General features: G+C 37.9%; 1 protein-coding gene across 2 annotated transcripts in view; it reads left to right on the top strand.

Moving 5' to 3' along the window:
* The first annotated feature begins 8,803 nt into the window (after nt 1-8,803).
* LNPEP (leucyl and cystinyl aminopeptidase) overlaps nt 8,804-18,664 on the top strand; it is a 55,468-nt gene continuing 45,607 nt past the window's right edge. The window contains exon 1 of one of the 2 annotated variants that reach the window (XM_056513859.1): nt 8,804-9,080. In XM_056513859.1, the coding sequence (XP_056369834.1) occupies nt 9,062-9,080 (19 nt within the window). In that variant the 5' untranslated portion in view covers nt 8,804-9,061. The remainder of the gene's footprint in view (nt 9,081-18,664) is intronic. The other variant, XM_056513860.1, reaches the window with a different exon arrangement.

Below are 18,664 nucleotides of genomic sequence, written 5' to 3'. Positions count from 1 at the left end.
AGAGTATGTATGTAAAACCTCATCATCTTACATAGAGAGTTTAGACCTTTCATGTGCCCGAGAACTTTTTGTCTTTCTATTTGATTTCTTTTCCACCTGGATTTGTGAGAACCTAAGCACCTATATTTATAAGACTCTTGAGGGGGGATCTGGATGCAAGAAAGTTTCTTTGCAGAAGACTCCAGTGTCTTCTGAGGAATTTAGTCCAAGTGTTTAATGCAGCTCAGGTGCCACATTAGTGTCATAAAGCTGGCTGTCTTGGGGAGGCAGTATGCTCCTGCTGCTTCCCAGCCCAGCCTCTCTTGTTTATGATCAGCTCAGATTTCTCCTCGTGGGTGTGCCCAGAAACCTTTGCCATAGAAAGAGATTGTGTGAGGCAATGCTATTATTAGATACCAGTGTCCTTCAGGCACACACTCATCTCACAGAATTTTTTGTTAAATATGGAAGTGGCATTTGTCTGCTGCCTATGGGGATTTTTTTCTTTTAGTAGCCTTCTCATATTAATGTGACTGGTTTTGTTTGCTGTTTGTCTTCTCATTTGGCAGTTGCAAAGCATTATCTATGCTTGAAACATACTGCTGTGAATCAGAGCTAAGTGATTCGAAGTAGTTGTTGGATGTTCAGTGGATTACACCGACATTGTTACGTGCTGATTATATTGCATATTCCTAGTATTATATCCCTTCACAGAACATTGGCGTTCCAAAATGCATGTTCTGCATTCCAGAGAGATATCCTATCAAGCATCATTCTGTTCTAATACTGGGTGCATCTCCTGGTATTCAGGAGAGTTTTGCAAGATTCCCTCCAGACATGAAAAGTACTCTGGAAGTTTCACCTACAGCACAGTCTTACAAGCCTTCTTATAGCCTCTAGACAGTTCTCTTCCTTGAAGACACTGATATTTCTCCAAGGTAGCACTGGTGAGTACTAAACTTCTCAGAACAGTGAGTACAAACAGGCTACTGCACACACAGTCCAAGTCACGTGAATTCCTCAGAAATAGGATTGCAAGACTCTAGAATGTTATTCTCAACCATCTATTTTATTTTCAACAGATATGCCCTTCCTAAGACTATTGGTCACTGTTGTTGCTCTGTCACTTTGGACAACTCAAGGTTAGTATACAAAGTTCAGTGGTAGGCTTCAAGCGAGCTGCTCTCCATACACCATTCTTAGGAGTTTGGTCCAAGGTGTCTGAACTGTAGCTTAGGTTTTCTGCCTAGGTTTCCTATACTGTTGAGGTTAATGAAGTGGGTGGAGAGATTAAGATAGAAAGAATGGCATTTTAATTATGATAGGGGCCGATAAGTGCAGACATGCTGTGGGTGTTTTGGAAAACAAGCTAGGATATTGCAACATCAGGCTAGTAATTACATAAGCATACTTGCAGTTAGTTGTTCTAGAGAATAATTGCCTTGCCTTGCCTTGCCTTGCCTTGCCTTGCCTTGCCTTGCCTTGTCTTCCTCTGAGTTGGAAATGTCCTGGTACAATGGAGTATCCTAGCTCACAAAATCACGACAATTTAAATTGCTGTGAAACACTGAGCTCTGTTTCTCCTCTTTCTGGCTGGCAACTATGTCGGAGACATGTTATTGCATCATAGTGGTGATGATTCTACACTTGCATAGAAATCATCTGAGTGTGAACTGATATTGTGCAGGTATTGTGTTTTATTTCCATGGTTTCTTTTTCAGGAAAGCTAGCTACTTTTTCACTCTCTCACACTAGTCTGTGGGAAAGCTAGTCATCAGTCTGGAAATAATGGAGTTAAATCATTAGCTTTTGTAATTGTAAAACTACTGAAGACCAATACAACTACATCAGTCTACCTATTCATATCAGCAGTATAGCCCATTAACACTATAGTGTTACACACAGTCCTGAGAATGGGGATCTAGCTGAAAAGTTTTCAAAATTTGATGTATTTAAAGTATTGCATAAATGAATAAAAGTAGAGAGGACTAGTTAACTCTGAGTCTTTAGGCTGACATTTAATATTATTTGATTTTTAAACAAGTTATGCTCTATTTCTTTCTTGTGTTTTTCTTTTTTTCCTCAGCGACAATATCTTGTTTTATTGTATGACTCAGTCTTGAAGGAACTACTACAGTGAAAGGTGTCAAGAAAATAAAGGGAGCACCAGCCCCTTTTTAGGAGCACGAGAACTTCAGATAAATCCCCTCAAGAAAGCTGAACCACAAAATTACTTGGTTTTTTTTTTTTATTTCAAGGGCTTGTCAATACTTGAAAGGTATTCCAGATAAAATGTAATTATTAAGTACTATGTTTTGTGCCCAGAAACAGTTTTGTACATTAATGGTGCTTTCATTACTGGTAATTATTTCCTGCATTTGCAGCCAGAAGTGGGAGGATTATGAATTTCTAATCCATACCAATTTTTGCTAACTGATAGTGGTACCTGTCCAGTAAATGATGTTGCTTTTCAGCTATTTGGATTGTCAAAGTTAACCTGACCAAATGGTCAGTTGATTTTAAATTAATGTTTTTTTACACCACCCAGAACTATCTTTCCCATCTGCCATCAGCTGCAAATTTCACATATCTGTTTGTGATTATATTTCTTACCCATGAGTATTCATGCCACCATTTTGTGACTCAGACTGTATTTACTTTCTTTGCAGAAATCTTGTAAATACACTGCTACTCTAATAAGAATCACACAAAATCAGTATTTTTTAATGTGATTGTGGACAAAATGTATGAACAGAGACTTTTCAAAGAACAGACATAGACTAGAAATTTAATATCAGCAACAATTCTATAACTAGTTTCTCACAATAGCACATAAAAAGCATTAAGCAGCAGCACAAAAGCCCCATTAAGTTCAACCTATTGCTTAGAATGGATAACAGGAATAAAAAGGGGCTAAAAAGCATTAAGATTTAAGCATTAGCATTAGCATTTTGCATTAAAGCATTACCATTTAAGCATTATTCCTTAAAAGAAAGAAAATAAAAGGATTGTACTAATACCCACAAGTGTTTTCAATTTTTATAAAAAAACTTAGTAAAGTAATTACAATTTTTGATCAGAAGCTAGGATATGTCTCTTCAACACAGTGTTGTCAAGTAATTTGCTACCTGCCTTTCTCAAAGATTTGCTTTTAAAGGAACACTGCCAACATGCGGATAGACTTTCAGTGAAATAAATACACCACTGAAAAATTCACCAGAAGCAAGTGGAAAGAACTCTAGTTTCTGAATATATACTTGAAATAGAGCTCAAACACACTGGCCAGACTTTATGCTTTCTTATTGTCTTGAGATGCTCTAAGTTAGAGTACAGTGGCTTAATAGATGCCACTGGCATGTGCACTTTGTTTAGCATAAGGTATGTTTTCTGTCCTTTAACATATGCTATCTGACTGAAGGCTACATTTTTTTGCAAGTGAAAGCTCTACAGTTTACTAAATAATTTAAGACTATGAGAGAGCATAATTTTATTTTGCTACAGAAGTATGTCACGCTGTTTTCGCACAATTTTCTTTTATAATCTTTTTAATGGGTGCAAGAGGTTTTGCCCTCATTGTCCTGTGCAAATAGAATCAAACTAGGGGTGTCAACACTGAACACTTCAGAGAAATACATGTAGCAATATGGGTGTGTTACACTGACCATTCCACTACACTTTGTGCTTACTTCTGCTTTATGGAAGATTGAGAACACATCAACCAGCTTAGTACTTCATGGCAGGCATGTTCACAGAACTCAGCATATCAGGAGGAGTTACTTTGGATGGTTCATCAGCCTCATTTTTCTCATATTCAATATTTGCTGATTCACATCACTTAACTTCATAGTTCTAGACAAAGAATAACAAACACATTAATAAAAATACATGAAATAAATACTGCTGGTTTTTCATTGGATCTGATAAGTGGCTGATAATTTCAGATCATAGCCCTTCAGCAGCCCTCCAGTTTGAAAAGGAGAAAGTAATACTATTCAGTTGCTTAATGGGGTACTTTGGAGATGAGCCTTGAGCACAGATGACTTCTTAAATTCCAGTGTTATTCCGGCTCTAAAATATGGGATAATTATGCTTGTATCTTATTTATTAAGCATCCTGTTTATATCTTATTCATTAAGCACAGTAATTGAAGTTCTCAAAATCCATAACCATTGCTGCTTTACTACTGTTGATGTCATTCAGTATTGATTAAAAAAAAAAAAAAGAAAGTCTTGTCAATACTAAGTGCTTTTAAAATGCCCACAGTGGATTTATTCTGGGCAGACTTCCTATTTTATAAAACTTCTGTCTTAGTGAATTAATTTACTACCATTTCTTCTCAGTATTTAAGAATGGCTGCTTTCAATGCTATATAGCTTCAATTTATGGTGGATAAGAGGAAGTGACTGCATCCTGAGCTGAACTGAGAATGGAATCACTGGAAAGAGAGACAAATATCTGTGGATCAGCTGAAGAACAGAAGTCTTAGGGGCAGACTGGCATAGACAGTTTACTACTGGAAGCAGAGGAGAATTCTGAGATGAGGTTGCTTAGGCACATCTTTACGAGCCCTCATGTTGCTATTGTTATCCAGATACTTTGCAGATTCTGATAAAACTCTGTGACCCAAAATTAAATTATCCATACTTTGGTGAACTAGTTTTCTGCCAGACTAGGCAAATGAAGAGTTGAAATCAGCCCGCAAAGGAATATAGTTAGTGTAAGGTAAGCAATAAAACATGAGGCAAGAACTGAGCAGGGAAAAGGACATTGCCGTTTTGGAAACTGGCAAGTTGTTAGATCTGTCGAAATCATCACACTTAACTGTATCTTAATTTCTCCTCTGGAAAAAGCAACTTTTGAATCATGCCCCATAGCATTCCAGTCACAAACACTGGCAAATTATTTCTGTGCTACCTGACGGATATATTTATAATACATGATAGTTTCTAACTAGTGCATGCTTTTTTAAAGAAATTGAATACTAGATGCAGGTCTCTAGAATTGAGATATTCCAAGAATTGAGCAATATTCCAAGAGAAAGAGAAAAATGCACTGGTTTAATTTTAGGGCCTGAAAGTTCTTACAGTAGTCTATTTATTTTTATGGATTAAACAAAATCAGTAAAGCAAGAAAAGCACTTATGGCAAAATGACTAAAAAACAATAAAATGTTCCAGTGTTCTAACCCTGTTATGACTGTTCTTTGCAATACCTTGGGGTTTTTTATCTGTAATGTAGCATTGTAATCTACCCAAAGGCTCATGTGCCAGAGATGTTTATTTCTACTTGACTATTGAGAATGGGACTGCAAGTGGGTCTAGGCACTGTGTCAAATCCTTGCTCTAGGCCAGAGAGCATAAAAGCTTCCTGGATTCTAAGAAAATACACAGTGGTCTTAATGCTTCTGAAAGAGACATGGCGAGAGGCAAGGTAACAGTGTGAACTTAACAACACTGTTAAAAAAAAAAGAAAATTAAAAAAAAGAGGAACATATATCTAGGAAGTATTGCAGACAGCAACAACACTTCTGTGGAAGCAATGCTTCTCCTACCAAGAATCTGCAATGAGTTAAGAAAGGCAAAAACAACCATGCCTCATTTACCTCCACCATTCACAAAATTATTTACTTTAATTATTTAACTGGTTACACCTGTACAAACAGATAGGCATATAGATAAGGATATTTATTTTGCAAACACAGTGCTATGGATTGCTTGGGACAGTAACTCTGTGCAAAAAAGTGGTTACAAGTGGCTGTAATTCCTGCTGGCAGGGGACAAGGTTGTCAGGTTTTTTCAGAGTAGTGTGCACACCAAAGAAACAATTTTGGCTTTAAATACAAAACTTCACATTCAGGAAGAAGTTAATATACTAATCAGTAATATTAACCACTTCAGTCAATGAATAAAAATAACTTCCCTATTCCTTATCTCTCAGCTCAAGCTTTAGGCATGAGTATTTGTTGGGACAAGTTTTTCATGTTATTTTAAGGTTGTCAGCCAAATGATTCACCAGTTCCACACCTGAGTCTGGGCTACTTCTGACATGTTTTAGCAAGACTGATGAACCCTTGCCTCCCAGCCCCTGGAGGCCTGGCAACTTCTCAGCTACAAAGCTTTACTGTGTGTAGCTGTTAATTAGGTGTAGATCTGGTTGAAAGCAATTGAAGACTTTCCACTGGGTCAAAAGCACCCAAATATCTACTGACACTTGTACTGTTCATAAAATCCCTGTGCCTTTCACAAGAAAAATAAACTGGAAAAAGACACTCTGAGTCATGTTTCCAGGTGTCTAAAAGCTGGAAGATCTAAAGCATTCTTTAGAGATGGCTTGTCTTCAAAGTTAAAAAAGGTGCTGGCAAACATATTTTAACCTATGAAAAAGTCTCAATTAAGATATTTCTGAATGGATGTAACCAAACTAAGGCACAATACAGGTTATTGCAGTTGCTCTAAAGATCTATTTAGGGCTTTGAGCAATCCCAGAAATGTTTTATTCTGCATCTTAAAAGAAAGAAAAAAGAGAGAGATTGTGGTAACAGTTGACTTATAATCTGAAGAAAGAAAAAATTTAAAATTCTTCACTTCTACAAATCACTCATAAGCTACAACTAAAAACTGTATTTACTTTATAGTGGAAAGGACCTGAAACTTTTAAGCACTTCTTAAAATAATATTGTAAAAACTCTAGCTTTTTACCAACATGAGCAAGGACGGGCCTTCAAATTAATTCAATTTTTTTCTAAATGACATTATACAAAACTACAGTGAAATCCTTATTCTTCTATTATAGTACAAACAGTGCTACTGTGAAATGAGCTCCATACTTGACTTATTCTGTATGACTAATTCCCATTGTATTATCTTAAAACTTGATGTTAATATGAAAATCTGGATATGGAAATCTCTGTACATGTAATGAAGCATTATCTTATTTTTTTTATCATCCCAAAGATGTATTATATTAATTAAGGATTCTTGATTGGCAGACATGAAGAATGGTGAAAGCAAGTGACGAGGTGCTCAAAAATACCATTCAGGCTTTTCTGTAGTCTCTGCATGACACTGTGTAGAAGCCCAGCAAAGTTAGTAATATAGGTATTGCTTCTTCAATTTACTTAAATATAGGCCAGACAGGATTAGCTCTGGAGAGCTGTCATCCTATCAAAAGAAATGATTTGATAGTTTAATAATTTAAAGAAGTTTTTCTTTTGAGGATGGGCTGTTGTGATATGTTAAGAGGTGTCTGAGAATATGTAAATGGCTATTAAAACTCACTTAGCTCTGTGCCAACATTAGGGCCAGTGTTTAACTCCAAAGACTTAGCGTGAAATATGACTTTGACCTAGATTGTGCGACAACGTTGTCACCATAACGAAGTCTGTGAAACATGATCATGTGTGAAAAAGTGCTCTTCTAGGTTTATGAAACACAGAGAGGAGTTACAGGGTTGTACTAATGCCTGGGATTTTGTGGACTACTGGCCCTTGTCCCTTTCTTTACTCGAAGAATAATTAATCTCAGATTTTTCTATTTTAAAATAAATATGGGGCATTAAATTTGTATTATTTGGGAGTAATCAATTTCCATTTTCTCCTTTCCCAAAAAATCAGTGTTTAAAAATCTCCAGTGTTAAGAAAAAAAGTTAGCCAGTCAATCAGATAATAGCAGAAACGTAGCTGTCAGGGAGCAGACAAGTCAATAATGAGGCTAGGTATTGAACACATATAATTTATGTATGTTCCTTTTTCAGGTTAAGTATACACAGCTGGCCACCTTGATCAACATCAGGAAAATTTTGTCCCAAATTGATGGTATGTGACACACCACACACCATAATTCCTATGTCATCTCTACATACAATCCCTCCCTAATGCCAAGAGGATTGCAGTGGCTTTAGGTTCATGGTGTTTGCCTTCAATCTTGGCTCTTTGTTGATATTCAACCATAATCACAGGCTTTTGTCTCCCATATCTCAGTTCCTCTGGGGTTACAGGGGTTGGCAGCAGGAGTTACTGTCACCTATCAATACTTCATTACAGGTATTAATACATATTATAATAAACACAGGAGTACAAGATGATATGTGGATATTAAATATTGCATAGGTTAAGATGATGCAATACTATGTACTTTACTAGCAAACATGTGCACAATGTTCACAGAAATAAAAAGTGCCCCAAAACCACAGAGCATGGGCAGCCCTCTCTCCTCAAGCTGGAGAGACCCAGGGCCTTCACAATTGCCACAATGGCACTTCCCATGTGCACCAAGTGGAAAACCTATAAACAGAGTATTTGTACCATCTTTTAGTTCTTGAATTTGTTCTTGAAGATGTTTGTACTTCTCTACTTTCCCCACAGTAGCCACTTATACCACTTTCATATTACATGGTGACATCCACCATGGATGCCTGGCTCCCTTTCAAATACCAGGTCTGATTTGTATAACTCATTGTTTTGATCTCCTGTGTTTGGTTCCAGGAACACTATCCAGTCTTTCTTTGCAGCATCACTTGACCACATTTCACGCAGTCGGCTGCCCCTTTCGATTCTTGCGCCTTGCACTGCAGAACACCGGATGACAAGGGAATTATTTCTTTAACTGTTTAAATAAAAAGCAAGGTTAAATTGCAGCGGAAGGCACGCGGCAGCGAGATGCAGGCAAGGCCGGCCCGGCGACACGGCCGGGGCCTGCGCGGCCGCTGCGCAGCGGGCCCGGAGCCGCCGCGCTCGGTGGAGCGGCCCACGGGCCGCCGCGCTCCCGCTCCCCCGTGTCCGGAGCCCGCCCCGGCACCCCCGGCGTGAGGCGGGCCCGTGCGGGAGGAGGCGGTGCCGCGGGGCCCAGCCAGGGGCGAGGAGGAAGCGGGCGCTGAGGCGGCGGCTGGGGGTGGCTGGCAGGAGCTCCTCTCCTGGAAAAGCTGCCGAGCAGGGAGGGAGCCGCGGGCTGTACCGCTGCGGCCCCGGCGGGGCGGTGCTGGCGGTGGGCACGGACCGAGCCCGTCCTGGGAGCATGCGGCGGCAGGAGGAGGAGGAGTGAAGAGCTGTGGCAGCGCCTCCGCTGAGAGCGGACTCCGGGAGGAAGATGGAGCCCTTTCCGAGCGGTGAGTACCCGGGCGGCAGTCCGGGACGGGGCCGCGGGGCCTCCCGGCCGAGCCGCGTCCAGCGGGAGCTGCTTGCCAGGGGAAAACGAGAGGCTTCGTAGGCTTGCTGCCTCCGTGGTCCGCTTGAAAATCGTCTCAGGTTAATTAGGAATAGGTGTCTTGAACGACAGCGGTGAGAGGAGCTCCCTCGCTTTCTCGGCGCTGTTGCGCGTCTCACTGACACCGGGGGCCGGGACCACTTGTGTGCGCACCAGGTGTACACTCGCCGTGTGTGGCACCACTGAAGGAGCCTTACGGCGTCTGTAGTTCCAAAGCTATCATGATTCTGATGGGAAGTAGGAAGCAGAACCGCTGCTCATGGCGTTTTCTTGATCGGGGCATTCTCACCAGTGTGCCCTGCACCTCCCCACACTACCCCCGCCTCCCCCGAGCGAAAGGAGAAATAAAACACAGAAGTAACAGTGGTGTACGAAATAGTATTTCGGGGTGTTCATGGACGCCAGAAAGCTTTCAGAGCTGTCCTTGCATTGACAGAAGTGCTTAAAATACCGATGTGGTTGCATATGCTTAGAGATAAGAATACGGGAGCGTTTGCTGGCATCGTGATACAGCAGTGTGTGTTGCATCCTATGCTTGTGCCTGAAATGAAAAGTCCGTGTTGCTACTGCCTCTACTAATAGTGCATTAAACCCATCGAGGACAGAGGAGGAAATGAAGCTCTCAGATCAAACTGAAACTGAAGTGTGTTTGGTTAGATTCACCACCATGGCCAAATATGGAATTAGACAGTGGGTAAAACAACAGCCTTCCCTGCTGAAAGCGCAGCACTTTGATTACAGGTGGGATTTGGTGTGTTAAATGATAAGCATGTTTAATAGCCATTGCTTAAGTACCAGGTAGAGTTTGCTGCATTGTATTTTAACTCCTCAATGACCTGCGAAGTCAGAATATGAAACTTGAGTCAAATTCAGAAAAAACCCCATGCATTTAAAATTAAATGTTCTATGTCATGGCAAGGGGGTTGGAACTAGATGAACCTCAAGGTTCCTTCTGATCCATTTTATGATTCTACAAACGATGTTATGAATCTTTAAATATATCTTCATCGCCTTAAATTTCCCTTTTTTCAAACACATGATATATCCCCTATCATTTGATGCTGCTGTTCAGAATCCAAAAGAAACTTAGGCTTATGAGCTTTGGGCACATTTGGTAGCACAGCTAGCAAGAGAGACCTTTTCCCTCCTTTTTTTTCTTTTTTTTTTTTTTTTTTTTCTTTTTTCCACCTCTTTGTATTGTCTTGCTAAAATTACAGTTTATACAAGCAGTTGATGTTTTGATTCTCTAGTTAATCCTGGCCTTAGTACCAGGTCTTTCAACTACAGTCTGTTTCAGTCACAGGGTTCTATTCTGCATTCTTTATATGCATTGAAAACAGAGCTTGTCTTTAATAGTACTGCAGTTTAGGGGAGAATTTTATTTTAAGGTCATCTTGCTAAGGTCATTCCCTTTGAAAGAGATGAAATGTTGTTTTAAAGGTCTGTTTACATAATACTATACTGCACTGTGCAGCAAAACTTTTAAAAAGGTCTGCTCCATGCAACCAGAAGAAATGGACCTGTGGGCTTGAGCATGTAGCTTAAGGTACTGAAGAGCAATATTCATGCACTGAGCACCCTAATTTTGTTCACTGAAATGAAAAGCCTTCAGATGATGGTAAGACTGTAAGAAAATGTTTTGCTGAAGTTGGCCAGTAAGTTTCTTCCTGAAAGCTGGCTCTGCTGGCATGGACACCACAGAGAATGTGCAAATATTAGAGCAAAGATGTTTCTTCTTATTTCTGATCTTATTTCGGATGATCTTGAGGCATGTTTGATGCTCAATAGCAGCTGCAAAAATCTGAGGTGAAAAGGATGCTTACATTATTGGCTTTTTGAATAGAATTTTCATTTGCATACCTGGTGGTTTGGAACCTTTTTATTTTTCAAATAAACTGTGTTTTTTGTATACCATAGTTATAAGTTCTGTTTGTAAGTCTGTATTGACTTCCTATGTAAAGTGCTGTTTAAATTCAGAAGAAAGGATGCCTATCACAGGAAGCTTACAGTATTATACTTGTAGATTTCTCTGTAGTTCTTTGGGGCTTTTACACTTTTAAGACATAGGGAAGAGGGAACAGACTAGTTCTTAAGATTTTGCAATAGCATTTTAGTTGGATTCAGAGCTCTGAATACCCATTGGGCAAACTAGCGATGAGACAATTTCTTGTTTTACTTTATGGGAGTAGAGCTGTGTCCAAATGAGTATATATCTTAAAATAGACTTTAAGGCATCAAATGCACTAAAGGGAATATAAATACCGGTTTTTCTAGTTCGCTATTTGGTGGGATTTTTTTTTTCCATAAATAAAAGAAGAAATACAACATTTCAAAAGTCAAACCCTTATCCTTTCCTTGAAATCCTAGTGGGTGTGCTGAACTCTTTACTGTTTGAATAGCTTCTCCAGTCAAAATGTTCAGATAAACTAAATAGACTTAAGATTTTTTTTGTTTTACTTCACCCCTCACCCCTGTACTGTAAACTTACTTTTGGACCTATTTGTTGAGATCTAGGCTGTGTCTTCCCCATTGCCTAGGAATTTAGGTGGAGATAATGTATGAGGTCTGTCTGAGGAAGAACAGTTAATTGCATATTTATTTTTAGCGCCTGGAATAACTGAGTTAATCATAGAATATCTCAACATGGAAAGGAACTATAAGGATCATTAAGTCCAACTCCCTGATCCTCTCAGGGCTATCTGAAGCAAATCCATATAACTAAGAGCAGCATCTAGACATTCTGTGATCTCTGGCAGGCTTGATACCATAACCACATCCGTGTTCCAGTGACCAACCACCCTCTCAATGAAGAACATTTTCCTGATGTCTCATCTGCACTTCTCCTTGGAAGTTATGAATGCTATAAATTAGTAAATGTTCTAGAAATGGTAGGAATTTTTTTTTTTTGGGATGGATTCCTCTATTTTGCATGACTGTTCTTAATTTGAGATTTTTCCCCCAAGAACGAATAATCAAAGTGTAATTAGAAGTTTATGAAAGTCTTCCTTATTGTTACATGCAATTTTTCCCCTCTAAGTTATATAATCTCACATTCCTTTGAATTCTGCTCTGAATCAATGAGCAGAATTTATTTCTTTTGACTAGTTGTTTGTTACCTAAACAGCGTTACTAAAATTTAAAGAAAAAAAACCAAAACTAAGTGAAAGAAGTAAAATACAGATTAAAGGGAATATGTAATGTAATTTTGGACATCTCTATTTTGGACATCGATACAAATTATTTTGCAAGTCTTTTAGTTATTTTTTAGGTTGTATGTGTTTCTGAAAAGTCATTTCATCATTTCCTGTTTAATACATTAAATATGTAACTTCTCTACTTGAGATGGAAGAAAGAGGTAGAAGTGACCTATTACAGAATTTCTTTTGTAAACAGGTGACATGAATGAACTTTCAATTGCAGATGGGATAGCTTGTGATGATCTGCTGAAGTGCAAATAACACTCACATCCACTGACATTTCTGAATTATTTTTATCCTTTTCATATACAACAGATGCAATCTTTGATATTAATTACATTACTAAATTGATGAATGAGGCAAAAAGACTTCCATGGGAAGAAGTGGTGTTTTTCTTGGAAAGTAGTAATTAATCCAGTTAGGTAATGCTCTTTACAAAATGAAAATGTCATCTGCAATGTCTAGGTATTTCAGGTAGTTCCTGTCAATTCTAAAATGTTTTTGTTCTTTGTGTTAATTTTGTTCAGTGCAGAAATGTATTGGAGGTTTCAGGGGCATGTTCCTGTGTGCATAGCTTTAATTCTGTTGGGGACAGCAGGCATAGCCTTGACTGCCAATGTTTTACACTGTTGTGTCATGGAGCAGAAGGGTTCCTGTTTGTCTTAAACTGTTACTCGGTCCTAAAAAACAGATTGAGTAATCTTTTTTTGGTAAGATGGTAGATAGAAAACATCAAAGAAGTCTGTTCCTAATGTATTTTTTCCTGCCCTGTGTTTTGCCTATTCCAACAATTGTTACTAGGAAAAAAATGCTGATTTAATCTGTTCCTAAGTGCGAGTTTTATGTTGTCTGAGTACATGGTACTGGGTAGTAGTTTTCCACAAAGCCATGTTGTAGTATCTGCACTTGTGTTCCTGTGTCAGCTTAGCTGAACAGGAACCTGCTTTTTCAATGTGTTGGGTATGTGTTTGCTTTTACTGATTCACTGTGAACTCCCTGCCAATCAACAGATGTTTGGCAGGGGTATTCAGTAATTTAAAGAATGTCTACAGATTAGAGTATAGGTGCTCACTGCTTAGACTTCTGTCCAACAGTACCTTAAAATAAGATCATACTAACTTTTAAAATACACCAGGATTTTGTGTGATCTGGGTTTTAATTCCCTCAAAAGTATTTTAAAGAGTATTTATGTACCCTTTGAGGTTGTGTTTTGACTGCTTGTGATACTGCTTTAAACAGTGGAAGAATATTAACCTAGAATTGTAATAATCACAAAAAGATTGTGTGTCTTCTTGCACACAGAAGGATGGATACTCCTAAAGGAAGTTTGGAGTAAGGGGAGGAGGGAGCATGTCTGGAAAACTCATCCAGTTGATCAAGGAGACAGGTATTTCAGGGTTATACAGTGTGTTGGGTTCTGTGCAGTTCATGTTCCTAGGGCACAGCTGATCCTTTATTGCTTTATGAATGTTGTCTTAAAATAGATGTTCAAGGAAGACTTCAGAGCCCAGCTCTTCTTCTGGATTATTGGGGCATGTAGTAGCCTATTGAAGCAGTAGTCTGCTTCACTACATCTGGTGGAGAGTGAAGAGGTGGCATCTTGATTCCACTGAGGCACAAGATGCTTTCAATCAGCCATTTGTTCATGTGAAAAGTGAGTTTTGATTTTGGGATTTGGTTTTTTTTATTCCAATCAAAACTGCCACCAAGATATTTAGAGAAGTGTTTCAGTGCACTGTACTAAGCATAACTGTGTGCAGAGAGCTTTCCTTTGGTTGTAATTGCTCTGATATTGAAGGAATATATTCTGTTAACTGGTGTTCTTGTGTAACAATATTTCTACCACAGTGCCATGGAGTTTTATGGAGAATTGATTTTGTTCAAAACTAAGAATGTGCCTAATTCACCTTCTGTTCTAGGGCCTAATAGTGGTTTTTATTTAAGCCTTTCTTTCGTATAAAAACTGACCATTTCTTCAGTAACAATGAGTTGGTAGCACATTAGTAGAACCACTTTTACTATTTTTCACGCATGAAAAGCCAAAGTTCTGGACATAGTAAGATTTGTGTTAGTGGGAGACCAAAATGCTTTGATATGCTTTAGAGGCCTCATACTTCTGATCTGTGAACCATTATAAGAGAACAACAAGAGCAGGTTTTTAGAAAACGGGCCTGCGAATACAACATGTATAAACTGTCAGTCGCTGTCAAAACTTGTACTTTTTATCATTGATAGAGATATTAATGAGGCATTAGTGTCTCTTTTGGCACAAATGAATAATCATAAGTGTGAATCATTGAATGATTTAGTTTGCAAGGGACCTTCTGAAAAGTGTCTGGATCTGAGATGTCCACACCCCCGTGGGTGTTATGATGATAATTTCAAAGCTGTTATATGATACCTGGAAAGGGTTTTAGAGCAATTTAAATTTCAGTGTGTCTTAAGCTACCAGGCAGACACACTGCCACTTTTTTCTTTATCAATACTCTTTTTCATGTTATATCATGAGGCTGAGAAAAATGTAGGTAGATGTATTTTTGCTCCATTAAGATGATAACAAAACTTACTGTATCAGGAATTATAGGCAGTAACCTCTAACATTGTTACATCTTGCTTTCTGTGAAGTGGACTACCAGTTACAGAGCAGTGAATATGTAATGTGTGCTTTTGACCTACAAATGGTTTGGTATGGTTGGAATTATTGTGTATGTATTAAGTAACAATAGTCATCCAGAAGGCACATTGGGTTGCTTCTGTATGGAGTGTTCAAGACAAGAGGATATGATTCTATTAATTTATTGCTAAAAGCAAACAGAAGAACAAAAATATTAGGCAAGCATCAGTTTGTATACAGTATATCAGGTTCTATATCTAACTGTAAGATGTTTCAGAAGACTCTCAAAAATTTTTTCTTCAGAACAACTGGTACCAGCAGAGAGATGTTTTGTATCTGCAGTTGTGATGAACCTGGTATTTATCAGACATGAAATTTATGGACAGATGTTGTGAAGAGGATAGTCAGCAGTTCTGAATATGGGAGTTGAGTAGCTCAAGAAATTTGAGACACAACTTCCCGTGTGTCTCTTAAGACTCAGGACCTTTTCATTAGACCCCTGTGGTTAAACATTCTATGTGATTTTAATTGCAAAACGTGTCTTTGGTAAGATTGGAAACAGGAAACTGAAACAACCATACTGTATAATTAAAGCCAGAAGCTTCTTTCCTATCCTGTTTTTTGTTCAACAAGTGGCTCAGTATTGAAGACTGCCTCAACCTGGTGGAAGGTTTTCCTTCTCAGTAGTATCCAAAAAGGAAAGTATCATTTAAAACCACGTCCTCTTTCCTTCCCTCTGCTTCCCCTTCATTTTCTTGTAGGAAACCTAACTAGTACTAATTTTAAACTTGAAAATATATGGTTAAATGTGAATGGATGTGATATATATCTTTCGGATATCAAAAATCTAGAATAACCTTGGTTTGGTCAGCCTTAGGTTTTCCTCTTATTTCCTCTTGGCTCCAGATAAATCATTATGACAAAAATAATTTATATTTTTTTGCCAGTTGTATAGATGGAGTATTCAGTAAATGTTTCACTCAGTTTTCCCCCTTCTATGATATTTTCTTTTTGTTGATAAAATAGAAGTGAAGATTTGAAAAGAAGTCTCAATAGTGGCCAGGCTATTTACATATGAATCTAACTGGTAAATGGGGAAATGTGGCTGATCCATGTAGTTCTTCAGCCTGAGGTCCTGCCAAAGAAAATGTAGTGGTACTTTGCTTAAAAATCCGGAAGAGACTTTCAGAGAACCTTTTAGAAGCACCCAAGACTAATAAACAATTACTTCCTTGAAATTATGTTCCTTGCTCATGTTTCTTATGGCAACTTCAGATAAGAGAGGGTCTTAAAATACATAATCACACATTGTTTTAATTTCCATGATACAGTGAATTGAAAGGGTTTTGCTGCAGATGCTTGTCACTGCAGTATTTATCTCACATTCATTTTAAAAACTCACATAAACAAATAAACAGCAGAAGTAGACCTTGCAGTATAGCTTGAAGGGATGAATAACCTTGTAAGGCTTGGAACTTGAGTTCTCCTGCGTATTTTGGAATGGAAAGCAAAATATGTCCTCTGTTGCAATACAGGAAAATTTATTAATTTTCAAGTTAGGGTGGGTTTTCTTTTTAAGAAAGAAAGGTTTTTTTGTTTTTTTTTCACAAAATCAGCATTTGTTTTGAAGACCTTTTGTCTGTCCATTGGAAGCCATGATATATTCTTAACTCTACAGATTCTTATAAACCTCTACCAGTTATTTGCAATCAGTTGAAATCAAACCTTTGCAGAGTGGCATATGTGCTTCAAGTGATAAGCAGATAATAGGTACTGTCTGCCTTTTGATTTATTAAAATAATAAATAAATAATGATTTATTAAAATCATACAGAGTCATCATATCTGTTTGCATATAGATGTGGACACTACAAAAAGCAGCACACCGTGTTTCATTTTACTGGCATGTGTGTGTGCCTTTTCAAAAAAAATTTTAAAAATTCTTGATTTTTTAGTTGCATTCAGCATATGAACGTATACATAAGCGTATATATGTCCGGTTTTGGTCTATTAAAAATAAGCAAAGCATATGTAATCTTGCTGCATAGTGGGAATTAGATACATGCTCTTAGCCTACCTGTTGCTTGTCTTCTCTCTCTAAGAGGAGGCAAATCCCATGGATGATTCAGATTCTCATAGTAATGCTTCATATTGCCTAATACTTCTTCATTTTTTTTTTATTTTTTCCATTGGATTATTTCTCTTTTTTTGTCTGAATTCAGTAATTTGAGAGAGAAAAATGGTGACAACTATCTTGTAGCAGCCTAACCTTTTTCTTTTCCACCAGGAATGTTGTTCTCCTGTAAAGATTCTTAAAGTTAGGTTTAACACATTTAAAATAACTGTAGGCATGAAAGTTTTTGTCCTAAATGCAAAGACTTTTGCTTTCCTGTAGGTGGCTATATATTAACCCTTTACACTGACTATACCAGTAAGGAAAAATTCTTTTTAAATGTTCTTATTGTAGGTAAACCCTGATAGGCAGCTAATCCCCACGCAGCCATGTGCTTAATTCCATGCAGCAGGGTGGAGGAGAGAATCAGAAGGGTGAAAAAAGGGAAAAGTCGGGAGTTGAGATGAAGATATTTTTTTTGGGAAAGCAGAAGCTGCATGTACACAAGAAAAGAAGAGCCTCAGCTCCAAAATGGTAGGTGAAACCATGGTGAAATGAAGGCAAAGGGCTTTCCAGTAGTACTTGTGATTTCCTTGACATTCCAGTGGCTTGTGGTGTCTTTTTTAGCTGAATAAAGGTTATAACTGTTTTCTTACTTAGGTACAGATTTGAAATGGCGTGAATGACTTTGCGTACTGTCCTGCTTTAGTAAGAGCAAATAGTGTTTCTATGTAGAGTTGAATTATTTTCTTGGTCAGAAGGAACTTACAATGTGTGGAATGATTAGGGAGACACAGTAGGGAAGAAGGAAATCTTTAGTCAGAATCTTAGCATAACTAATGTGTTTGTGGACATGGGCTTTGTTTGCTGAACAAGCTTGTTGGAAAAGATAAGATAAGCTTTTCTTCATTCCGTCCAAACACAGAATTTTTAATGGATGAGTTGGAGACAGCCCAGAGCATAACAGTGAGGAAGTGATTCACATTATAGAAGGAAGAGCTAAATTGATATGACAGCGAATAATAATCATAAACTAACAAGTTTTTAGAGCATGCTGAAAAGATTGTAAAATTAAAAGGCAGCCTTGTAAAAAAATGGCTGTTTTTTTCAAGTCAGTAATTTTTAATGTCTGATGTGATATATCTATTGATACTTATCCACAAGAAAAACAGTGTAATGCTATATTTGAGTGTTAATACAACGACCTCAATCACTGCTTTTACAAGATACAATTCTGCAGAAAGAGTTTTGAAAAGATAAAGACTTTTACTTGTTTTACTCTTCTGCTTATGTTTTACTTACTGTGTTTTGTTTGTGGAACGTTGTGTATCTTTTAAAAATTAGATTTCATAAGTAAATTTTTTGGAGTTTTTTTGCCTGTAAATGTGAACTCAAATTTGAGCATGTCTTGAATTTAAGGACTTGTGCTTGTCTCCTGTAAGATCCATGCAGCCAGTCTTTAGAGATTTTATGTTGAGTTCTGGGTCCAGAAATGCTGTAAGATGAGTAATTTACTTTCACGAAGACTTTGAATAAATATAACTTTTTGCTTGATGTTCCTCC

The sequence above is a fragment of the Oenanthe melanoleuca genome, chromosome Z (assembly GCF_029582105.1).
Source record: "Oenanthe melanoleuca isolate GR-GAL-2019-014 chromosome Z, OMel1.0, whole genome shotgun sequence".
NCBI classification, from domain to species: Eukaryota; Metazoa; Chordata; class Aves; order Passeriformes; family Muscicapidae; genus Oenanthe; species Oenanthe melanoleuca.
Note: the sequence above shows the minus strand (reverse complement) of the source record. Positions and strands in the feature narration are given on the sequence as shown.